This window comes from Leuresthes tenuis, unplaced genomic scaffold (assembly GCF_036924035.1).
Source record: "Leuresthes tenuis unplaced genomic scaffold, fLeuTen1.0.hap1 SCAF_10, whole genome shotgun sequence".
In the NCBI taxonomy this organism is placed as follows: Eukaryota; Metazoa; Chordata; class Actinopteri; order Atheriniformes; family Atherinopsidae; genus Leuresthes; species Leuresthes tenuis.
The window spans coordinates 32769155-32795376 of record NW_027325364.1 but is presented as its reverse complement, the minus strand read 5'-3'; the positions used below and the strand labels follow the sequence as shown (position 1 = coordinate 32795376).

The 26222-nt window shown below is 42.8% G+C and overlaps 1 protein-coding gene across 1 annotated transcript in view; it reads right to left on the bottom strand.

Annotated features, from left to right (window-relative positions):
• ascc3 (activating signal cointegrator 1 complex subunit 3) overlaps positions 1 to 25828 on the bottom strand; it is a 152008-nt gene extending 126180 nt beyond the window's left edge. Inside the window, exons 1-5 of the mRNA XM_072394952.1 lie at positions 25753 to 25828; positions 24711 to 24857; positions 17055 to 17205; positions 14035 to 14612; positions 2813 to 2930 (exon numbers count right to left, since the gene is read on the bottom strand). Of these exons, the coding sequence (XP_072251053.1) occupies positions 2813 to 2930; positions 14035 to 14612; positions 17055 to 17205; positions 24711 to 24800 (937 nt within the window). The 5' untranslated portion in view covers positions 24801 to 24857; positions 25753 to 25828. The remainder of the gene's footprint in view (positions 1 to 2812; positions 2931 to 14034; positions 14613 to 17054; positions 17206 to 24710; positions 24858 to 25752) is intronic.
• Positions 25829 to 26222: the final 394 nt, after the last annotated feature.

Sequence of the window (26222 nt, the reverse complement as noted above, 5' to 3'; positions counted from 1 at the left end):
TGCATACATTTAGTTGTGCTCCATTCTTTGTTTTTGTTGTGAACAAGCCGGCTGAAGGGGATGGATTTCCATTTTCGGTCCTGGCCAATCGATGAGCCAGATTTTCTTCTTCCTCACGCTTGTTTCCTTCCTGGTCAATGCTCATTTGGGGGGGCAGCTGTTGTAACTGCGTGACAGTGACCAGGCGGTTTGATCCACTTTTAAAAGTGCAGTGTGAAAGTGAAGGTGTGGCATTTTTTGACATTCCCCGCCCAATCAAACCGAGTCCCACAGACTATCCTGGTGTGAACGCGCCTAAAAACACCCAAATTGAATATAATGTATAAATGCTGCACATGTGGCTTGTAAATTCAGCTGTTTTTTTTTGGCACATTCACAAAGGTTAAACTGTAGTCGTGTGCTGACACTGCTGCTTCCACTTCACACTCATATCAAAGCTCAGTTTTAGCTCCACTCTTGGCCTAAGCCATCTAGATGCTACACCAACTCTTTAGTCAGTCTGCTTCGTCTCCATAACCCCATCCACAGGCCCTGATGTAAGTGGTTCTTTGCTCCAAACCAGCAGAGTTGTTGCTATTGTTTTTGGGGGTCTGGAGCTAGTACGTGTTCAAAACAGAAAGAATTTGTTCCAAGTTAGGCTCTGGCTCTAAACTAGTATAGCAACCAACCTTCTGACTGGCAGATAACTGCTCTTAAACCTGAGCTATAGCCATGTCACACTTAACACCAACGTGATCTGATATAATGTGAAAGACTGGATGGGAGTTTTTAAAATCGACAATGAATGCTTCATGTATCACACCAAGCACTAGAATCTAAACTTAGTAACAAGGGTTTTAACATTTCTCCAGAATAACTTTAAAAGATGAGTGTGTGACTGAAATAGTTGCAAGGATTAATCTGACAAAGAAGACGCTTTCTTCTTTAATCTTCAACTGCTCTTTGATGCCTAACTTGCATATGGATCAGAAGACAGCTTTGGCAATGATAAATAAGCCATCCTTATCTTTCAACCAATATGCACAAGCACTCACAACTTCACTCTGCACATTAAGGAGGGGAATGTGAGAGGAGATGTCAGCCTAATTAGGACAACGAAATGATGAGGTTGACAAATATCACCTGTTCAGGATGGAGGGTGACATTTTAAATGAAAAATAAGAACTTGCTGCTTTATTGCAGAACACTATCATGGATCCTAAAATACATTTTCATGCAAAATTCAGTGAACTGAGATTTCAGCAGACAGAAGAGCCAGATGACTACAAGAAAAATCAATGTAAGCCTATTCTGCAAGAGCCTGTTTCTATTGGAGTCTTAGCAGCTTATCAGCTGTTTTCTTTTTTTTGTACAGTATGAGTGGATATTCTTATATTGCTCTCATATCAGAACCAGAAATAGAGAGCCTCTGCACAAGGGAGACTTTAGATTGGACTTCATGATCAGAAATAAAAATAAAAGGTTGATAACAGTTTCTCTGTGGATTGAATTGTTTAATGAGTCTGTAGAAAACACAGCTCAAAGCATGGTTGGGTGTAACCAGTTACAAATAAGGATGTCAAGCGATAGAATGACAAAAAAAAAAATCTAAACATAATGTAGTCACAGTAACTGACAGTTGTTGCTGATTATTCAAAAGGTAAGATCTGTTTGAATGGTTTTTATGTGAAACTTACTCCTTTGAATCTTTTTGCAAGGCAGGAATGCCAGCATGTCCTGGCATATTTCAGGACAGTGCAAATCAGCCAAGCATCAAAATTGAATCCAACATAAATGAGAGTAGGACAGAGTAGAGTAGCATGTTTTCATTTCATTTACGAGAAGCTGTCTCTGTATCTAGAAAAGTTATTTTTCCTATGGCAACATGAACTCAAAATGTGTTGATTTTCACTTATTGGGATATCTACCATCTTTAATCTGCCAATCAAATCAACACAGATAGCACGGTTTCACCAGGCTCACTTCTGCTGTTCACCTGTACATTGAACATAATAACAACAGTTGGTGTCAGACCTGACAAAGTATCTACAGTCTGTGCTGAACCTCCAGGGTTTCTTGTCAGTTTCATTGGAAAACAATTAATACTCCTGCTGAGGTTATATGGTTTGTTTGTTTGTACTGTGGAGGATTTCTCAAAACCTTATGGACTGATTTGTATGATAATTCATGAGAGCTAAGGCATGATTCAGCTTAGAAATCATTTAATACCTTTGAATTAACTTTTCCCACACAGATCTGGATCGAGGGATTCCTTTTTAAAAACTGAGGCTTTAGTTTTAAATGTAATGAAAAAGTAATCAAGTATAATAAGTTTAATAAAGAAACTGAAGACTATTTGATACATTTTAACAAGGTAACATACATCATAAGTTCATGAACAACCTGATAATATCCAGAAAATTCACAGACATTCATGCACTCAATCAACAATCAAGATAATACTGTTTAAGGGATTTAAGTTTGTGCAACTGCATGCTTCATTAAAAATGTCTCTTTATTTTATTCATCCTTTTGATTTATGACTTATCTTCTGTTCTGTGGACACTAAGGGGCTTCGGAATTCTAAATACATGATTAGGAGTGACCTCCTTTGGAGTAGACACTACTGATAACTGGACTAAGTCACCGACATGACCTGACACAACGCTGTTGCTACTCATGCAGCAGTTCGCTCTCATGAAAAAAGATGGCAAAACAAACCAACAAAAGGAAACAAATATACTTTGGTGATGGGGACATAACTGTTGCAGTACAGAATAAGTGAAGTTTGTGTTATCATGGAGATGACCCTGGTTGCACCTTATTATCTCACCTGTTGGGTAGCAAGTCCTGTCATTTGGGGTGGGAAGGAGGGAGTCAACAATGGCTGCCCTCTGCTGAAGTAGGGTGGATATCATCTCCAGCCCCTCTGGGCCCAGCAGTTCAAACAGCTGGAGGGAGACGGTGAGAGAAGGGGTGTTACAATCAGTAGCCCCACACACCACCTCACACACATCAAAATATGTATACACATGTTATGGCTCCCCAACACACTGTTACTGCCAAGGCTGAACACCTGGTAATTACTGTCTGCCTGGAACAGAATATGCTCTGCTGCTTAGCCTTCCAAACATAGCCACCTGGCACTTAGCAGCTGATAGAAAAACAACAACAAATCCATGCAGAGCAGCAGCACAAAATTAAATACATATCAGAAGAAAAACTGCAGACAATCATCAACATAACTGCGAGATAAAAGTGGAAGTGATCGTGCTTTGGGCTTCCTAATTAGAAGATAGTAGATGTGAGGGCCTGAGGTTTTCTTTCCCCTGTCCTTAAGGTTTGCTTTTCGAATTGAGGCATGATTTGCTCTTTCAATAGATCCTCCCTTGGGAAAGAAATACACAGCACAGTGGGAAACTAACACAACAGATCCTTGATGTCCCATTGGTTACCCATCGTCTTTGTTCAGGTGATCTTTGTTTTGCCCTGCGGTCCTGTTAATATCTGATCAAAACTTTTATCTGACCCCGTCTGTGTTTTCTTAGAACTGGAGGTAGTGTATTGGAGGGTAAAGGAAGAGGAGGTTAGGCAAAGTTTTCCCTTCCCTCACCCCTTTCTTTTTTATGAACTCTCATGAATTTTGCCCGTGGAGTTGACTGATTAGGTGTGGGTCCCCCGGCAACAGAAAAACTGACCTTCTTGTTTAGATGGATTCTGTGCAGATGCCATCCTACAGGCAAGCCCCACTCTGAAGCATCAACTGTGCAATAAGTCCACATCTGCAAGGCTACAGGTCAGAGTGGAAATATCAGTGTCCTTGCCTTCTCAATTTTTCAGCTGGTATAGAGAAAAACCAGAGCATTATTGGAATATAGTCCCTACTGGGCGTTGATGTACCATTTTAAGAACAAGTAAAGTGGAAATTTGGTATATTTTGAGCAGGTTTTAAATGTAAATACCAATATGATATATCTATATCTATGTATATAGATATAGATATAGATTTAACTATATATGGAAGACATAACCTTGATCTGACGGGTTCTACAGGCTAGTGCTGGGTTACAGTCCTTTACAGGTGTTGATTCCTCTTTATATGTACAAAGAAAGACAAATCAGCATGTTTGGATGAGAACCTGTTTCAACTACATGCAAAAGTTATGATGGTTCCTCTTCTCACAAAAGAAACCCTGCTCCATAAGGGACTCTACAGTATAAAGACATCTACACAATCAACTTCTGTTTGTAACCAAATGGCGCTTCACTCTTCTGCCCCCCGTGTTGGGCTCAGTGATTGCCACAAAATGTCAGCATTCCAGGGTTACCAATGAGAAATAATAAGGACCGAGTTCTTTCTATTGTTAGCTTTAATGGCACTGAGTGCAAAGCCTTTAAACTTTACTGTTGACTTTGGAGTCACACAAAGGTAGATGGACGGACAGCCTGCAGGTGCACTCCCACTCTTTCACACACACACCAATGCATGCACACACGGCATTCTATATCAAAAGATGTCAGTGGGAGAGTTCACTCCCAAATGTCAACTACGTGAGTAAAATTGGAACTAACTATAACCAGCTGAAATTGCACAATCCAACCTATGTGGTGAATTGACAGAAAAGAGTAGAGAGGCTAGAGCGAGACCACTGAGTAACTCCTCTGAAAAGATAAAAGCTGAAAAAGAATGTAACTGGGTACAAATGCAAAGGTACAGAGTAACAGAACACTTTCTCAATTCAGGAGTAAGGAATAAAGCCCAACAAGGTATTTATTATCAGGAATTAATGGATAACTGGAAAAATTCACAAAATGCCTGAACTCTCCAGAAGTGACACGTTGACACAGGAGCTTGCTTAGAACACATGCATTGCCAAAGAAAAATTTTTTTCAATTAGAAATAAAAGGTTTTCCACATGTTCTAACTTTGTTTCCCTGGTATCACTTTTTACAGGATCGCAGTGCCTAATCTGCACCTTCTACCCCCTAAAAAATGACCAAACAAAACCCCAAAAAGCAGAGACTAGAAAACACGAGCTTACGATAAAAGACAAAGGTCAGACAGAAACAAACTGCTCCAACTGTGCGGAGCCTATCCCAGCGGTCATCCACTCTCACACTCAGTGATCCATCTTACTAAATATTCCAACCACAACCAGACACTTATGTTGCTTGTCCACAGTGGTAGGGAAATATACTTCCATTTTCATTTCATTACTTTTGAAATTTTCATTTGACATTTATTGAATAATCTTTCTTTTCAAATTGCAACATGCACATGAGACAAATAAGAAAAACACACATATCCAAACTTTAATCAAAGATGTGCCAGATGTTGTTTAAAACACGTTTCACAGTATACACAGAGATATTTCCAGAGATGGCATGAAAGAAGATGCTGATTTTTTTCACTTCTTAAAGGATTTGCCCTGCTGAAACAGGCTTTCTCTTTCCTTTTAGTCCACATTTACTTCCTGGCATGTCATCCATTTTATCAGAACTTAGTGTCAGTCAATCATGCAACCACATTAACTAGTAACAAGCCACTCCAGCTCAACATCATTAAATTTGCCTTATTCCAAATCTATGCAACTATTCAGGAAACTTTTAGAATTGTTGTGTTACAAACTTTCAAAGACGACCACTTCATGAGGATGTTACTTGTCAGATTCATCATCAACAGGGAGCTGAGGGGGGCCCATGTCACATCTTCAAACGCATCGTTGTGGTCCAGAACAAGACGCCGGCCGAACCGAGACAGAGCTCAATTCAGAAGACATGTCATTGTAAAGAGTCATGATTACTTTTGATTGGTCCACACAGATAAACAGTGAGCTGTCTTTATTTGCAAGCTGTTGCTCACAGTTTCAGAGCTTCCATGTGAAATGCACATCAAGGTGAGTAACCATTTATCTAAAGGAAGAAGGAAAGATAGTCGAGCTGTGCACACTTCTGATCTTCATGTTTGCAGGATAGCGGCTGCATCGCCTTGCATATCATTGCACTCAGTGCGTTTACTTGAACTGTGGGTTCATCCTGCAAAGATTAATAAACCTGACTGAAGAAAACTGCTGCTGTGACGGTCTGCTCATGTTTTGATCTTTTTTTTTTTTTTACATTATACCCCAGTAGTTGGAGGCAGAACTAGGAGTAATTGAGACTCCTGGGCACAGTGTACCTTCCTCCTATAAAACCCTGCCTGTTCACAGTCAATAAAGCTCTGCGCTTCATTTTGCCTTGAATCATATGTGTCACTGCACTCTCACCACTGATTGCACAGTTTCTCATAGTTTTCTTAGTTTGTTTGGCAGCATATGTAATAATTTGGTTAAAATAAATACATTTATTATTTGCTTTCAATTTGCACCTCTCGTGGCTTTTGACCCAAGTCATGACATCGCAAAATGTATTGTGTAAAGAGTCTCCATTTCCAAAAATGTTGGCAGGGCTCTAAAGTAGTGAGACGACTAAATGAATAGTTAACAGGATGATGGCTTAAATCTTGTGATGCATGTATCAATAAGCTGAAAGGAGCAGTGCTCTTCTGCAGTTGCTGTCCTTTGGTGCTTAGAGGGTCATGCAAAGAAGGAACACTGAGTAATGTCAGTGAGACGTTTTCATTTTTCATTATTTCTAATGCCAGCTGATGCAAATAATTAAGGCTGACCTATTCAAAAATTTCAAAAAGCAATTTCTCTAGAACTGCTTCAATGTTGGTATCAGGAATTACGCCATGGTCAGGACAAATGAATATATTCTGATTGACTGCAGAGTTCCTATTAATGATGATAAGGGAATCCTACTCAGTAATTTGGATAGTTCTGATCTCAAAGTTGCCCGTTATTTCCTGATAATGGACATCTTGACAGGCATTATCCCTTACTTAGTGGACACTTAGCGGCTAGTCAAAACAGAGTATCCTACAAGACCATGATACAAGTAAATGTCATGGATGTGTCAGGGTCAGTGGACCCAAATGCAGGGCAGAGAAGATTTATTAATAAACAACTGACAATTCACAAGGGAACAAACTGAAAAACTCACGAGAAAATAACTCTGCGGCATGAAGCGATACCACAATTACCAGCTGAAAACCAGGAGTATACACAGGGAGTCATGATGGGATATATACTGACAGATGCTGCTGCAGTAACGGGACAACGGACTGTGGTCATTTCTCACTGTGGAAATTCATACTACATTTATACATTAATCAACATTTGCTAGATTGTGTGGAATTTTGCACAATTGCCGCTCTCTCATGCTGAAATTCAGGCCCTAAAAAGCATGGTGCTATATTAATTATTTGCACTGTGCTTCCTGTTAGTCAGTGCCAGCCATCTGTGCTCTCATACACCATATCTTAACATATGTGAATTAAAAAAAAAGTTAGATTTTCTCTGTCATCAGTCTAAAAAGTGGCTAAAACATGTTAACCAGCGGTAACTGACTTTAACAGTCACCTGAAACTATCTGAACAGGTTGACGTTGTCAAGTATTAAACGATTAATGTTGTCCCAAACTAAAACCTTTCCAGTTTTAACCAGAAGCCCCAAATTAAAGTAAATAGTTTCATCACAGATATACTCAGGATTCCCACACAATGTTAGGCCTTTAATTGGGCCCTCCACCCCAGTCTCCCACTCCATCGCACACACAAACAAAGATGTTACATCCACCTGTCCACTCTTAAAGCACACCCACTGGATAAATACAGGGTTATATGCACAGGAAGAATGTTTCTTGGCTCATATTGTTGCCAACTAGATTTAGCAACTTCTAGATATTTTTCTAAGTCTTTGAACAACTGTGAAATTGCAGCAATGTTGTGGACAAACCTAAATACTGTGGGTGCAAGACAATCTTCTGCTCATTTCTGCAGAGAGGGAGACTTCATATTAATGCATTAGCATCATGATCAGAATATAGGTGCACTCCATATGCAGTAGCACCACATTTGACCAAGTAAATGGGGCAGCTGACAACTCCCGCTCAGTTTTTCTTTTTTTTCCCTTTTTTTCACCTCAGTGTGTTTCACTGAGCAGCAGAATAACCAAAGTGCAGCGTGACAGCAGAAAAGGATATGAATGTGTCAAGCATTCTGCTGCCTTTAATCATTTGAGTTTAGGCACAGAGTACACGGCAAAGTGCTGCCCTCACACCTCTTTCCTAATCAAACAAGCAATGAACATTTAGCTGACTCATCTTTTTTCTTCCATTGGTCAAAGGTTAATTCATTATTATGCCTGCAGCTTAATAACAGCTCTAAAACTGATCACGGAGTTAAAAAGTTTGTAAAAACTGTTAAAAACTGTAGTCCACTGTCTCGTGGTAAGCTCACTGACTGAAAGCTATGGAATAAAAGCTAGTCCTGCCACTGGGCTGTTCTGGCAACTTCTCTCAACAGAAAGCGACACAGAGGGAGGACTGGGCCGACAGCAAGAGGAGGAGACGCATCATGCAACGAGAATACAGGGAAATACGGGGACTTCTGTCCTGTGGAGCACCCTCCACACCAGCTGATCTTCTGCTGTTGGTGCAGCATTTCTCTGTAACATAGCATATGCAAAGATGGGGCTTGGTTTAAATCAACTTAAAGTAAGGGTTAAGCCTCGGTGTTCACAGCTCAAGTCTCGTAGCAAGCAAGCTCAGTTACGTTTTGGTCTTTCTGTGTTTTATACACTCAGCATTCTTTTCACTGCCTGGCGCAATAAGCAGAAGAGTTGTAGCTCGACTGCATCACGCATACGAAGGCAACAAGGCCCAAGTGAGGTGAGATGAGGTGGAAGACGACTTGTCTAATCTGTAGCAGCAGATGAGATAAGAGAAGAACACTGATAATAACTAGTGTTTGTAGTGTGATAAAAAAAAAGCAGAAGAACCGGAACATTAACAGGTCCCGAGGCTGGACTGAAGCAACATACATGCCTACCTGGTTGTCATGCTGACTGTGTCTGTGATTCTAGTACAGCACTGTGTGGCTCTTTGTTTGAGTGGAGATGCTGGCCTGCTGTTGTTGCTGAGTGGGTCTTTGTGCCAGTGGTTTTGCTTTAAAATACTTTGTTGGTATAGTACAAGCCCTATGAGCAGTTGTAACGGATTGCATTCCCCCTTATTTCCACACAGTGGATATGTAAACAGTTCAAATATATTGAACTATCAAAGCAAATCTCAAAATTGCTGAAAAAATAAAGTTTAATAGAAATTGAGCTAGCAGAGCAGTAAAAAGATTTATGGAGAGAAGAAAAGAAGCAACCCAAACAAAGACCCACACACAGCCCTCTGAGATAAATCCATCATCAGACAACAGGAGTTTCAGTGCTGTAGGCCTGTGGCATTGGTCACACTACACGACGCGTTTCTCTGGTGTTCGGAACTTCTGACCTTGTAGCGAGGTCACACTACACGACGCGTTTCTCTGGTGTTCGGAACTTTTGACCTTGTAGCGAGGTCACACTACACGACGCGTTTCTCTGGTGTTCGGAACTTCTGACCTTGTAGCGAGGTCACACTACACGACGCGTTTCTCTGGTGTTCGGAACTTTTGACCTTGTAGCGAGGTCACACTACACGACACGTCTCTCTGGTGTTCGGAACTTCTGACCTTGTAGCGAGGTCACACTACACGACGCGTTTCTCTGGTGTTCGGAACTTCTGACCTTGTAGCGAGGTCACACTACACGACACGTCTCTCTGGTGTTCGGAACTTCTGACCTTGTAGCGAGGTCACACTACACGACGCGTTTCTCTGGTGTTCGGAACTTCTGACCTTGTAGCGAGGTCACACTACACGACGCGTTTCTCTGGTGTTCGGAACTTCTGACCTTGTAGCGAGGTCACACTACACGACGCGTTTCTCTGGTGTTCAGAACTTCTGACCTTTTAGTGAAGTCACACTACACGACGCGTTTCTCTGGTGTTCGGAACTTTTGACCTTGTAGCGAGGTCACACTACACGACGCGTTTCTCTGGTGTTCGGAACTTCTGACCTTGTAGCGAGGTCACACTACACGACGCGTTTCTCTGGTGTTCGGAACTTCTGACCTTGTAGCTAGGTCACACTACACGACGCGTTTCTCTGGTGTTCGGAACATTTGACCTTGTAGCGAGGTCACACTACACAATGCGTTTCTCTTGTGTTCGGAACTTTTGACCTTGTAGTGAAGTCACATTACACGACGCGTTTCTCTTGTGTTCGGAAATTTTTGACCTTGTAGCGAGGTCACACTACACGAAGCGTTTCTCTGGTGTTCGAAACTTCTGACCTTGTAGCGAGGTCACACTACACGACGCGTTTCTCTTGTGTTCGGCACTTTTGACCTTGTAGCGAGGTCACACTACACGACACGTTTCTCTTGTGTTCGGAACATTTGACCTTGTAGCGAGGTCACACTACACGACGCGTTTCTCTTGTGTTCGGAACATTTGACCTTGTAGCGAGGTCACACTACACGACGCGTTTCTCTTGTGTTCGGAAATTTTTGACCTTGTAGCGAGGTCACACTACACGAAGCGTTTCTCTGGTGTTCGAAACTTCTGACCTTGTAGCGAGGTCACACTACACGACGCGTTTCTCTTGTGTTCGGCACTTTTGACCTTGTAGCGAGGTCACATTACACGATGCGTTTCTCTTGCGTTCGGAACTTTTGACCTTTTAGTGAAGTCACACTACACGACACGTTTCTCTTGTGTTCGGAACATTTGACCTTGTAGCGAGGTCACACTACACGACGCGTTTCTCTTGTGTTCGGAACATTTGACCTTGTAGCGAGGTCACACTACACGACGCGTTTCTCTTGCGTTCGGAACTTTTGACCTTTTAGTGAAGTCACACTACACGACACGTTTCTCTTGTGTTCGGAACATTTGACCTTGTAGCGAGGTCACACTACACGACGCGTTTCTCTTGTGTTCGGAACATTTGACCTTGTAGCGAGGTCACACTACACGACGCGTTTCTCTGGTGTTCGGAACTTCTGACCTTGTAGCGAGGTCACACTACACGACGCGTTTCTCTTGTGTTCGGAACATTTGACCTTGTAGTGAAGTCACATTACACGACGCGTTTCTCTTGTGTTCGGAACATTTGACCTTGTAGCGAGGTCACACTACACGACGCGTTTCTCTTGCGTTCGGAACATTTGACCTTGTAGCGAGGTCACACTACACGACACGTTTCTCTTGCGTTCCGAACATTTGACCTTGTAGCGAGGTCACACTACACGACGCGTTTCTCTTGTGTTCGGAACTTTTGACCTTGTAGCGAGGTCACACTACACGACGCGTTCCTCTGGTGTTCGGAACATTTGACCTTGTAGCGAGGTCACACTACACGACGCGTTTCTCTTGCGTTCCGAACATTTGACCTTGTAGCGAGGTCACACTACACGACGCGTTTCTCTTGTGTTCGGAACTTTTGACCTTGTAGCGAGGTCACACTACACGACGCGTTTCTCTTGGGTTCGGAACATTTGACCTTGTAGCGAGGTCACACTACACGACGCGTTTCTCTTGCGTTCGGAACGTTTGACCTTGTAGTGAGGTCACACTTCATATCTTTTACCAGACTTCCTTCAGTTTTTATAAGAGACAGTTTCCAGCTAATGATGACAGATCATCTGCTCCGTCTTGAGTCTGTAGTGACGTAAACATGCGAGTTTAACCACATTGTGTTCAGTTTCCTGCAGTTTCCTCACCACATTCGCAGTCATATTGTTGGATGTTGGATGGGTCTTTTGCACTCTCATTAGCTGTAATTTCTTGCTGACTTCCCACCCACAACTCCCCCCATGCCACCCCCTTGAAAATATTAAACATGCTAGATATTCAAACTAGGATGTTACTGTGAGTCTCTCATAGCATGTCTTTGAGCTTTCACACATGCAACAAACCACCCATTTGCCATTTATCTGCAATTTGAAATCTGGCTTAGTGTGACCAAGGCTAAGAGAGAAGAGGGAGAATGAAAGCAAATTATAACATTGTATGCAGTTTGGAGATCATTTTACGTTGAAGCCACCTAAGTTAAGAATAAGAGCCGTATGTTAGACTTTTAGGCCATGTGTATGTATGCAAGTACACTTTGAGCTTTTATTTTGTGGTCACGTGTTAAGTTACAATATTTCCAAAGGACATCTATTGACAATGAAGGTTGAATCCATGCAAAAGTTTCAAAAAGGCTAAACTGGCTGAAAGTAAAAGCCATGGATGACTTGGTCTGACAGCTAATGAAACCGGCATCTGAGTTAGAGGCAAGAGGCCTGCTGTGGAAGGTCCTAGTTGTCAAATCAATAGGAGCTCCAATATACTGAATGTGCCAGTGGGAGAGGTCACGACATATGTCACAGAAATACAGTTATGAAGAGCTGGGCTTTCTTTTCTAAGTTTAGCTCTAAATGCATGTGGTACACCTGTCAGGGATTCATTAGAAATGGGAATTCTTTTTCAGTTTATTTAGTTATTTCTTTCATAATGCTGGTCTGAAGATGTTCACTTGCTATCGTGTGACATAAGGCATTTCACACAACCACAGACTATACAGGACAAATACAGGGTAAGAGAGGCTTACATTAACAATAACATTCTTGTTATTGGAAAGAGAAAAGATTCATCAACTCCATTCTACTATATTTGTATATTAACAGCATATCTGAGGAAGTATGTGTGTCAGTATACCTTTTCTCTACATTGTCAAGGACAAAAAATTGGGACTGCAACTTAACACTAACAGTCTACATATAAAGTTAGATTAGTTTCATATATAAAATACATATAACAATAATATATACGTATATCATGTTTGGGTACAACTGGAACCAGAAACATCTCCATCAAGTACAGTCTCCACAATATTCTACCAACACTGGCAGAAATCTTTCTTTTTTCTGTTGTGAGCATAGCAACCAGCTCCACTGAGAGGAATCAAGACGATAATCTTCTATAATTCAGATTTTATTTGTGTTACTGTTTAAATAAAGCACTGTTGTTCTTAAAGTTGTAGTTTCTCCTTACTGAACACTGTGTTGATTGAAAGTAACCAAGTGGCTGACAGCAAACAGGACCAGTGCTGGGTCAGGATTAACTTCCTTCCAATTATGTTGGTTACACTGAAATTGTACTGTGACGAGCATGGATTGAACAGGGTGTCCAAAAGTCTGGTTGTGTTCTAAATAATGCTTCAGTGGTAAAGCCGTCTAGAGGAGACTGAATAGAAGCGATGGGACCCCTGAGCAGTCAGTGCGTTTAACATGGCACAAGACAAAATTACTGTGTTAGTCTGATCAAAACCAGACTTTTATAATCAAACAAAACTGATCTTCTCAAAGCCTGACAGATACTGTGGTCGGAGTCAAGTTACTCCTAAATGTGTACCCCCAACAAACAGACCTGGGCGCTCTGTGCAAGCTCCACATTAAAGTTGAACTGTATAATTATACAGTAGAATTCTCAATAAAGCTGCTCTTAGTCACATATTTCTCTGGTTTTATCAGACTACTAAATGTGTCCGGCCTGTTGACGGAAAAGCAAGCCATTAAGACCTAATTTAATCCTAATTTTATGACCTGAGAAATTCATCATTAAAGTAACTTTATATACTATATGACTGTGCATATATAATGATCTCCAACAAGAACAGTTAAAAGTGGCAGAATGAGCGTTTTCTCACACAATTCACGAGTTGCAGCGTCTGACATACAGACTTTAGGAACCTCTGAAGGCTCAGCCCTTTTGCATTCTTGGGGTGGGGCCTATGGTGCCAGACATTTTCTGGTAGTACCCTAACGCCTTGCTTTTGTCTTCTTCCTCATTCCTGTTATGGTCAATCTCCACAATAATCTAAAACGTCTTGAAATTCAAACCCAGCCATTTACGCTCATTTGAAGTAGAGAGACAGACAGTGCAGCACCATCTGCGATGGTGGAGCTAGCTGGAGAGTGAATAACCACAGAAATGTTAGGAATGACCAGCTACACTAAGAAAATTCTAGCCTGTTTAACCTTTCTCAAGAACAATTACTCAGGTCAGTATTAGCCTGCATTTCCCATTTTCACTTACCTCATTCTGCAGTTCATCATCACTCCTGTGTGAGGTCAGCATCTCAAACAGGGAGGTACACAGCTCTTCTGGGCTGGATGAAATCATGTTTCCTCCTTCCAGATATTTTTCCACTTCACATCGAAGGATGGATCCGTCCCCAGACCTCATAGGTCCTCCTGAGCCGAGCACATCTTCTTCATCGGCAGTTTGCTTCCCACTCTGCTGATTGCTGATAAAGTTGATAATATCTAATCTTGCTCTCTCGTCTTGGATACCAGAGTCAGGCAGGTCTTCCAGAGGGTCCAGTGTGTAGCAATCATATGAGAAGGCAATGTTGTGTCCAAAAGCAAAACTTTTTGGGGCATTATGACGAGAACTCTGGGTCTGGATAAAGTCTTCCACTCTGGAGTCATCGAGCGGAGCCACAAGCCGAGCCACACAGACACAGGAGGTTTCGGCTGCAGATGACGGAAAGGGGCCAAACATCTGTTTAATGGCCCTGGTCTCCTCGGTGCCCACATGATCTTTGTTGTGAAAGGTCTCAAATAGGAAGACAGCTGCACTTTCAATGGCCTCCTGACCATGTTCTGTACCAACTGTTGAACAAATTTACAGTAGTCAGTAGTCAGAAGAGACACACTCATCAAGGCTAGTGTGGTAGTAAAACTAGCCATTTACAATAGGAAGATAAATAGATTCAGCTAAAAATAGAAATAACCTATCAAGATGCATGAGAATATTCTCTTGGTGAGCATATGATGCGTTTATACCCAAACTGAATTTCAAAGGCACGGAACTGTGAGTTGTTGTTTTCAAAGGCCAATGCATACATGGATTTATATCTGGAAGGTCAGCCAAGTGCATGTACACAATGCCAAAATGAATTAATTGATCTACTTAATAACCTTTAGTGTTGGTTTGCATCTGATAAATTAGTTTATTAACAAACCAATTAGACAAAAGTTTAAAATAAGTTTAAACTTTTGAAATGACATCGTCTGTATGTTACACGATTTAAGACTTTACTGTGAAAGAAAGTTTAATGGCAGGTTTACCACTTGTTTATTGATTGCTGTTAACGGCATTTTATTAAGAACAAAATTCAGAATGCTTTCTAATTGTGGCTTAACGCTAGTACTTTAGCAAAATGACTGAGTGAGTGGATTTTGCATTTTGTTGCAGTAAACAGCACCGTGTTTGTTAGCTCATTCACAGAGGAGGGCAGAATTGGACTAGCATCAGGTCCACAGCCCACATCACAGGAGTGTACACTAATGGACAGAAATCTTGTGGGAGGAATATAAAGAAAACAGTCCTGCACAGGGCTCCTCCACAGAGGCACAACAAACAAAGCCCAAGAACAACGGTATGAAGCTTGTAAGAAGTAGATAATAATCTCAATTTCAAGAGGTGCTATTAAATATAAGAAAAACCTTTCCTGCAATCGCACAAAAACTGAAGTGTCCAACCTGCACATGGCTGGAATGGAATGCATGCATGAACTCAACTATGAGTGATGGCTTCTTGCTAACTGGACGGCTTTGCTTTGACTTGAAGGGTTGGAATATCATTGTTGATAGAAGAGAACATCAACATAAAGATAGACCAAAGTGTATTTTGTGGTTATCTTGCAGTCAGTTTCTGTTATCAGCTGATATACTGTTAGGACCTATGGATGCTTCTTTTCTAATAGACCATGGTGAATGGTCCTCAAGTAGAGGCGTCAAAGAAGCAGAAGACGTCACTTCACCCAACCCTAACCTGTCTTAAGAGTGGAAGTTACAGTTACTTCAATACTGAAATAAAGTACAACAACTGCAGATAAACGAACATTTAAAAACACATTGTCAACTAACACATTTTATGCTCTTTATATGCAAAGGATTTTTCACCTGCTCAATATATTTCTGATCAGATGTGTGTGCTTGATCTGTCACAATACTATTATTAAGTATATTGTATTAATTAACTAATTAAATATGGACTAGTTAGTTGCTTGTACTGCTTTATGGTAAAGTTAGGCGCTTAATATGGAAAATGGATGTACTAGTCATCATTTTAATGATGGTAATTACAAAGTACTGCAAGAATCATTTTAACTTTCTATAACAATTAGTGTTGCCTAGATAGCAGTGCTGTTCTTTATGGCCATTTAAGCTGAGCTGTGCACTCGTCACAGCTGACTGACTGAACATTCAGCCACTATGAACAGCGGAAGCTCACTGCTTATTTAAATGAGGTTCTTGCACCTCATTTAAATAATATTCCAAACAATTTGTGTTTAAGCAGAACTGCACTTTGTGAAAAAGAACACAGAGTAATTGTCCACTTGGAGGAAAAAATGTCAGAAAATGGTGTTAGAATACAGTGAAGATGGTTGAAGAGGACAGTGAAAACAGATGAAACAAATTTCAACCAATTAAATGCTCTAAAGCATCCGACTTGTTGCTTTTCTCCATTCAAGAGAGTGCTTCACAGCAACATTTTACATAGATCCAGTCACACAGGGTGAAAACATGAGGCAATGATGGCCATAAATACAAAAACCAAGACAAGATTAGTTTCAACTGGTGAGTGAAGGGGAGAGAAGAAAACTAAATTAAATTCATTACAGTATGTATCCATTTCTATATCTAGACTGTGACCTTATTCAACCATCTGTTAAAGATTCCAGTTTTACCTTTACAAAATAACAACTCAGAATGGATTAAGTAGTCACTTCATAAGCTGCTAATATATCTGCCTCACTAAAAGCAAACGTGGTGTATTTTAAGGCTATTATAATTCTGTGTGGGTCAAAGTTTGAGAGTAAAGAATGGATTAGTGCCAGAGACATTATGGATGAAAACAGTGACCATAATTAATTAAAAAACAGATCATCTTCCTTAAAAGAGATGGTTTTCTAAACAGTTTAAAGTAAAGGTCTTGAAAATAAAAAAAGACTATCATAGTGCCATTGATTTCAACAGTGCTGCACAAATGCATCAAAATAGGTTGGAAAAACAGAACAATGGATTTCAGGTTGAAGAGTTAATTACCAATCTGCTTTGCTGCCAGAAGGAGGCTCTTCAATTGTTGACTGGCAGCTTGCTGTTCAGGTTTGCCCTGATGCTCAGTGCACAAATGGACAATCTTCTGCCACGTCAGGCCCTCTCTGGCAAACAGCTCCTGTCTCTTCAGACGTTTGGCCTACCGCGAGTCATAGGGAAAAATGTGATTACTTCCAAAACAGCACTCCTTACTACTCTAGAGACGGCAGGTGTTTCTAAAAGCCTAGATACACTTGGATGACAGTCATTCAGTTTGGTACCTGCCATCTACCAAAATGTTTTTGCACACAAATAATCTGATCACATCTGTTGAAAGTAACTCCAATCACCAACAAGCCCAGCGCACAGGGCCCAAAGGATCTCATGTCCTGATGTCCCCGTCCCAGACACCCTCAGACGTCTTTGTCCACACACTGGCGAGTGTGGCTAAACTCTTTTTGCTGTATAAAAAGGACCCATTATTACTAAATGTATGGAAGCAGTGGGTGATGTTAACAAATGTGGGGCACTGAGACACCGATTCAATTTGGCTTTGGTTACATGAAGCACCAGTCAAAAGTTTGGACAAACTCACCCACTCATCTCTAAGACATTGAACTGATTCTGTATAAACTAAACAAGAAAATGCCTTCTGTCTGCAGCACGTCTCCAAAAGAGAGCGATTTAAATAAAGCATTCAATGAAGCCATACCAGACGTTCTTACAAAGACCAATGGCTTGTTCTGTACTACAAGCCAGCTGATTTAACCTGCATTTTTATTGGGTTTTAACATGTGTAAAAGCTATTTCTGATGCCACACACGTTTTTCACATTACAGTTAAACATGCATACATGGTGATCTGGAGAGGCTTGTGGTAATGAGCTTAGTTTTTTTCTATAACCTCTCTCTGCAGAGCAGTGACATATTAAATCTGTGCAGGTCTGAAAGTTCAGACTCTGAGGTCAGGAGAAGCATTAACACACTGACTCCGTTACAATCAGTTTTTCCAAGTCTTGACAAACTAAGCATTTAAACACAAGCTGAGAGATAATCTCTGAGTGACTTATGCCATTGGTTTCCTGGAGAAGCACCTTTTCTCCTAAGAGGATTTGATGAGAGCTGAGCCAGGTAAAAGTGAGACTTTTATATTGCTCCAAATTTAATTTCAAGTGTCAAATAGAAGCAAACGCTCTGACAAATAAATCAAAAAGGGCAACCTCAGATTCAAGAAGAGGGACAATGATACATATGGTGGTTTCATGTATAAAAAAAGAAGCAGACATATGTTCACACATAAACATATCACGTCCTTTAAAAACATTTTCAATTCAAAGACTTCATCCAGGTAAAGAAATAGGTACCAATAATTCTATCCAACTTTAATCTCAAAGCGATCCCAGCCAGGCTTTATTACCAAAGGCAGAAAGGCTTGAAAGCAGATGTCAGGCTAAGACAATGGTGGCAGACTGCATGGAATATGCAAGAGAGGCAAGAGGAAAGGTCACACGAGACTATTCATGTTACAACAAAACTCCACTGAATAAAACTAATGAAGGACAATCTAAACTGACAATGAGAGGCACTATGTGAGTTAGTGAAACATTTGTGGTTTAAAGTTGCGGAGATCCTGATTCTCTGCTGTGTTCAGTTATTCTATGTCCATTAAGGAGCACTTCCCTTACATTCGGCATCCACATCAAGTAGTCCAGCAAAATAAAGAAAAAGGAGTACAGTGTGTGGAATCGCACCCTTCCTGACTGGAAATGTAGAGACAAGTGAGTGGACAGGGGAATATTTGACATATTCAAAATATGACATATTTTTGACTGGACCATCTTAAATCAGTTGTAATTGTGACTCATTTATTAAAAACTCCATCCATCCATCCATCCATCCATCCATCCATCCATCCATCCATCCATCCATCCATCCATCCATCCATCCATCATCTGCCGCTTATCCGAGGGTCGGGTCGCGGGGGAAGCAGCTTTAACAGAGAAACCCAGACGTCCCTGTCCCCGGCCACTTCCTCCAGCTCTTCCGGGGGGACCCCGAGGCGTTCCCAGGCCAGCCGAGAGACATGGTCTCTCCAACGTGTCCTGGGTCTTCCCCGGGGTCTCCTCCCAGTGGGACATGCCCGGAACACCTCACCAGGGAGGCGTCCAGGGGGCATCCTAACCAGATGCCCGAGCCACCTCATCTGACTCCTCTCAATGCGGAGGAGCAGCGGTTCTACTCCGAGCCCCTCCCGGATGACTGAGCTTCTCACCCTATCTCTAAGGGAGAGCCCAGACACCCTGCGGAGGAAACCCATTTCGGTCGCTTGTATTCGCGATCTCGTTCTTTCGGTCACTACCCACAACTCATGACCATAGGTGAGGATGGGAACGTAGATTGACCAGTAAGTAGAGAGCTTCGCCTTCTGGCTCAGCTCCTTCTTCACAATGACGGGTCGGTGCAGAGCCCGCAACACTGCAGACGCTGCACCGATCCGCCCGTCAATCTCACGCTCCATTCATCCCTCACTGTGAACAAGACCCCGAGATACTTGAACTCCTCCACTTGGAGAAGGATCTCATTCCCAACCCGGAGAGAGCATTCCACCCTCTTCTGGTTGAGAACCATAGTCTCGGATTTGGAGGCGCTGATTCTCATCCCAGCCGCTTCACACTCGGCTGCGAATCGTTCCAGTGAGAGCTGAAGGTCACGGCCTGACGACGCTAACAGAACCACATCAACCGCAAAAAGCAGAGACCCGATTCTGAGGTCGCCAAATCGGACACCCTCAATGCCCTGGCTGCGCCTAGAAATTCTGTCCATAAAAGTTAGGAACCGAATCGGTGACAAAGGGCAGCCCTGACGGAGTCCAACTCTCACTGGAAACGTATCCGACTTACTGCCGGCAATGCGGACCAAACTCTGACACTGGTGATACAGAGACTGAATGGCCCCTATCAAGGGGTCCGGCACTCCATATTCCCGGAGCACCCCCCACAGGACTCCACGAGGGACACGGCCGAACGCTTTTTCCAAGTCCACAAAACACATGTAGAAAAACACATGTAGTGGTTGGGCGAACTCCCATGCACCCTCCAGGATCCTGCCGAGGGTATAGAGCTGGTCCACTGCTCCACGGCCAGGACGAAAACCACACTGCACCTCCTGAATCCGAGGCTCGACTATCCGACGGATCCTAACTCTCCAGTACCCCCAAATAGACCTTACCAGTGAGGCTGAGGAGTGTGACACCCCTATAGTTGAAACACACCCTCCGGTCCCCCTTTTTAAAGAGGGGGACCACCACCCCGATCTGCCAGTCCAGAGGCACTGTCCCCGATGTCCACGCGATGCTGTAGAGGCGTGTCAGCCAAGACAGCCCTACAACATCCAGAGCCCTGAGAAACTCAGGACGGACCTCATCCACCCCCGGGGCCTTGTCACCGAGGAGCTTTCTGACCACCTCGGCAACCTCAGCCCCAGAAATGGGAGGCCCCGTCTCCAAGCTCTCCGACTCTGCCTCCTCCGACCACGTGTTGGTAGGATTGAGGTCCTCGAAGTATTCCCCCCACCGACTCACAACGTCCCTAGTTGAGGTCAGCAAAGCCCCATCCCCACCATACACAGTGTTGACTGTGAGCCGCTTCCCCCCCCTGAGACGCCGGATGGTGGACCAAAATGTCTTCGAGGCCGTCCGGAAGTCGTTCTCCATGGTCTCACTGAACTCCTCCCAGGCCCGAGTTTTAGCCTCAGCAACCGCCGAAGCCGCAGCCCGCTTGGCCTGTCGGTACCCATCAGCTGCTTCCAGAGTCTCACTGGCCAAAAAGGCCCGATAGGACTCCTTCTTCATCTTGACGGCTTCCCTCACCACTTGGTGTCCACCAGCGGGTTCGGGGGTTGTCGCCACGACAGGCACCGACCACCTTACGGCCACAGCTCCGGTTAGCCGCCTCGACAATGGAGGCACGGAACATGGCCCATTCGGACTCAATATCCCCCACCTCCCCCAGGATATGGTTGAAGCTCTGCCGGAGGTGAGAGTTAAAGCTCCTCCTGATGGGGGATTCCGACAAACGTTCCCAGCAGACCCTCATAATACGTTTGGGCCTGCCAGGTCTGATCGGCATCCTCCCCCACCAGCGGAGCCAACTCACCACCAGGTGGTGATCAGTTGACAGCTCCGCCCCTCTCTTCAACCGAGTGTCCAGGACATATGGCCGCAAGTCCGATGATACAACCACAAAGTCGATCGTCGAACTGCGGCCAAGGGTGTCCTGGTGCCAAGTGCACATATGGACACACTTATGCCTGAACATGGTGTTCGTTATGGACAATCCATGATGAGCACAGAAGTCCAACAACATAACACCAGTCTGATTCAGATCGGGGGGGCCGTTCCTCCTAATCACACCCCTCCAGGTCTCACTGTCGTTGCCCACGTGAGCATTGAAGTCCCCCAGCAGAACGAGGGAGTAGGTCTCTCCGGTAGGAGCATTCTCTAGTGCCTCCCCCAGGGACTATTAAAAAGAAAATAAATCTAAAATGAATTACTGTGTTTGTAAAAAGGTAATTGGTTTCATGGAAAGTTTATCATCTGCTCTTTACTGACATGTTTAGTTATAAATCATAAATCTGGAAGAACTCTAAAAAAAATCTTTAAAAAAAACGGTGTACTGCACATCTTTTCGTGATCAGCTGCAGCTGATGAATTGAGTACACTTTCATGAGTCATATTTTATATACAGTAGAGGCACTAAATAAGAAGAATTTTCAGATATCTTACATAGATTTACAATTAGATGTGTTCTTATCCTTAACAGAAAGAATTTCATACACACTAATACTACGAACACCTTAAATGTATAACAGGGATGCTTTGTTTCGTTAACCTCTTCTGCCTCTCCAAGAGACACTTCCAGAGTGGCAGCATTTAGAATTTTGACACTCAAATTACGGGTCACTTATTTTCCAACAAAATTAACAAATCATTTCCACCCAAAAAAAAAAAAAAAGTGCTCCAGCTTACACAAACAGCAATAGAGATATTTATTTTTCCCAAATTAGAATGTGCTGCAGAAGTTGCTTTTTCCTTTTTCCTCACCAATCATGATACACCATCATTCTGCAGTTATTGCTGCTGGTAAGCATGGCCTGTTTTAAAGAGGAGCTGAAGAAGCCTCTAACTGAATACACTCTGCTGTTATATACAGGGTGAGCTGTGTCGTCCATTATGTTCAACTTGTGCCAAATCAGCTCCAGGGTCTCCAGACTTGTTTACAGAGCAGGACAAAAGAAACACGTCAATAATTGAAACAGATGAACAGCACCATTAGATTAGAACTGGAAAATATTTCTTCAATGAAAAATAGCAATGAAGGACACTGAAGATTGCCATACTCTCCATGGAAAAGATACTTTTTCATTACTTTACTTAATAGACTGACTCTGTTGATCTGACTGGTGGAATACTCGTATCATATCTATAATATGATAGACAATGTGTACTGCTGAATAGTCTTTTTTGCTTAGGAAGGTTTCGGAATTGCAGCCATGATGGGATGATTGAACTCTCTATATGCTAAGAGCTTGGGATTTATGTAGATAAACATGTGGACAGCAGGATGAGTGTGAGAACAACATGGCAAAACAATGTACCCAACTCTTTTTCTAGAATGTTTTAGGTAAATCCCTTAATTGCCCAACTGCATATACTCATCCCAACTTAATGTATTGTTGAACTCTCACAGCAGAGATGTCTTCTCATTACATCTTACAACGTCAAGGAAAAGTGATATAGAGAAAGATAGAGACAAAATAGCCTATCATTTTTACTATTCAATCATCACTGATAGAAACTCAAATCAATAATTTTTTTTTTTTTTCAACCTTTTCCAGAATTTTCTATTTCCTTAACAGCTTTGTATAACAAACTACATTACAACTGCCATGCCAAGTTAAGGCACTTTGGGGCCCATCTAATCAATGGCATTCAAGTATTTAGTCTTTTGAAATGTTTTGCTTACATGTCCTTGTCAATATTCACTATTTAATGTACTTATCATTACACAACAAAAGATTGCACAATGTAATAACAGATGGAGTGAAAAGACACTGGCTTGCACTTACACTTGCACTTAAATTCAGCATTTTGGGTGATGTTAGATGACAGTTACCAGTCAGGTCGCTAAGAACGTGCGTCCAAGAAGAGTAGAAGCGCTGCTAAAGGGCGTGCGCCCAAGAAGAATAGAAGCGTCGCTAAGGGCGTGCGACCAAGAAGAGTAGAAGCGTCGCTATGGGCGTGCGACCAAGAAGAGTAGAAGCGTCGCTAAGGGCGTGCGACCAAGAAGAGTAGAAGCGTCGCTAAGGGCGTGCGACCAAGAAGAGTAGAAGCGTCGCTATGGGCGTGCGACCAAGAAGAGTAGAAGCGTCGCTAAGGGTGTGCGACCAACAAGAGAAGAACAGTCGCTAAGGGCGTGCGACCAACAAGAGAAGAACAGTCGCTAAGGGCGTGCGACCAACAAGAGAAGAACAGTCGCTAAGGGCGTGCGACCAACAAGAGAAGAACAGTCGCTAAGGGCGTGCGACCAACAAGAGAAGAACAGTCGCTAAGGGCGTGCGACCAACAAGAGAAGAACAGTCGCTAAGGGCGTGCGACCAACAAGAGAAGAACAGTCGCTAAGGGCGTGCGACCAACAAGAGAAGAACAGTCGCTAAGGGCGTGCGACCAACAAGAGAAGAACAGTCGCTAAGGGCGTGCGACCAACAAGAGAAGAACAGTCGCTAAGGGCGTGCGACCAACAAGAGAAGAACAGTCGCTAAGGGCGTGCGACCAACAAGAGAAGAACAGTCGCTAAGGGCGTGCGACCAACAAGAGAAGAACAGTCTCTAAGGGCGTGCGACCAACAAGAGAAGAACAGTCGCTAAGGGCGTGCGACCAACAAGAGAAGAACAGTCGCTAAGGGCGTGCGACCAACAAGAGAAGAACAGTCGCTAAGGGCGTGCGACCAACAAGAGAAGAACAGTCGCTAAGGGCGTGCGACCAACAAGAGACGAACAGTCGCTAAGGGCGTGCGACCAACAAGAGAAGAACAGTCGCTAAGGGCGTGCGACCAACAAGAGAAGAACAGTCGCTAAGGGCGTGCTACCAACAAGAGAAGAACAGTCGCTAAGGGCGTGCGACCAACAAGAGAAGAACAGTCGCTAAGGGCGTGCGACCAACAAGAGAAGAACAGTCGCTAAGGGCGTGCGACCAACAAGAGAAGAACAGTCGCTAAGGGCGTGCGACCAACAAGAGAAGAACAGTCGCTAAGGGCGTGCGACCAACAAGAGAAGAACAGTCGCTAAGGGCGTGCGACCAACAAGAGAAGAACAGTCGCTAAGGGCGTGCAACCAATAAGAGAAGAACAGTCGCTAAGGGCGTGCAACCAATAAGAGAAGAACAGTCGCTAAGGGCGTGCGACCAACAAGAGAAGAACAGTCGCTAAGGGCGTGCACCCAAGAAGAGTAGAAGCGTTGCTAAACTTTCCACGGTGTTAAAAATGTAAACAAAGCAAGGTTTAGTTAATCTGCTGCTAACCTTCTGTATTAATGTAAAAAGCCTTCTTCAAATATGGCACTGTTTTATTATGGCAACACTACTTGATAAATATCTGCTATATGACTTCACCTTTAGATCATAGAAATGTTCAGCGAGGTCCTCCTTCTTGCTCACATTGGAGAATGAACGAAGTGCACCCGTGAGTCGTGGAGGAGACATTTTTCCTGGTTGCCCTCTTCTTCACAACTACTGGTTCTCCTGGTTGTCCTTCAGGATCTGGAATTCAAATTAAATTGGGTATAAGAGTGAACTCGATGCAGGCAAACCCAATATAATCTGTCCCCACTCCAGTCGTCACAGGATCTAGTAGTGCCTACACCACCCTTAAGACAGTCCAGACTTTTTTTCATGTGGAATGTCCTACCGAGCGCTACCAGAACAGGGGCGTCCCTGTCTATCTTCAAGAAACTCTTGAAGACCCAGCTCTTCAGAGAGCATCTCCTATCCTAGCACTTACCTTGTACTTCCCTACCGCCTCCATCTCTGCACTTCCCTCTCTCCTGCTCTCTATCTCTACTCTGTCACCTCTGACAGAGTCTGACTAGTGGGTTCCTTCTACGTAGCTTATTGTTAGCTGTAATGTTATATCTTCATTTGTAAGTCGCTTTGGATAAAAGCGTCTGCTAATTGCATAAACATACCCTCGAGAAAGTAACGTCGAATTGGTTGGGGAGTAACTGCGGTGCCTACAATGAAATCATTAGGTAAATAAATCAATGAGAATATTTATTAAGTCGAACTTTATGTAATGTACTGATTAGCTAAGACTCATATTTCCTCAATCATAATCCAAACACGATGTGTCATTGTTATGAAGTTATGTGTTTGAACGACTTTACACTCTGAAAACGTAAGTGTAAGGGCCTACGCCAAAGCCATTCAAACAGAAATATTATCATTATAAAGTTTGCTACGAAACATTGTGAAACATGTCAAATTTTACTTTGAGTGTGCCTATGTCCTGCTAGCTAAACTCAGCTTGTAAGACTGGTTGCCACTTCCCTTTCTGTATTCGCTTAAATACTGAGGGGGGGGGGAAGATGAATAGTAGAAAATAAAAACCTTATCATGATCCATCAAAAAAATGCAACTGAAATTTCTGGTGTTATACCTCCCAAAGCGCAGTTTTGAAGTACAGCCAGAGACACAGCCAGACGTGGGGAAGTATGAAGTACCTACCGGCAGATATCAACACATGTTTGCGCATGCGCCTGGAACCATGGGTATTGTAGTTTAACCTGAAATTATAAAAACAAGAGGGTGCCGAAAAGACTGCATTTCCCACGTACAGAGACGCGTCACACGAGGCTGAGTGATAGTCATGTTTTTGCACAGGAACTCTTCCATCTGCGTGACGTTACGATCGAAAGTGTTTGTCTTTCCTGGCTGCATCACCGCTGCGTTGCTGCAAACTACATTATGCGGGTTTTTTTTAATGTTTGTTTGTTAAAAGCATTTAAAAGTAAATAATTAAATTCAAACTTTTTTTTTCCCGGATGATATCTTTAAATTAGACCCTACACACATCCAATATCCAATACTAAAGTGAATTAGTAATTCAGATCTCTTGTGCTAGTTTCA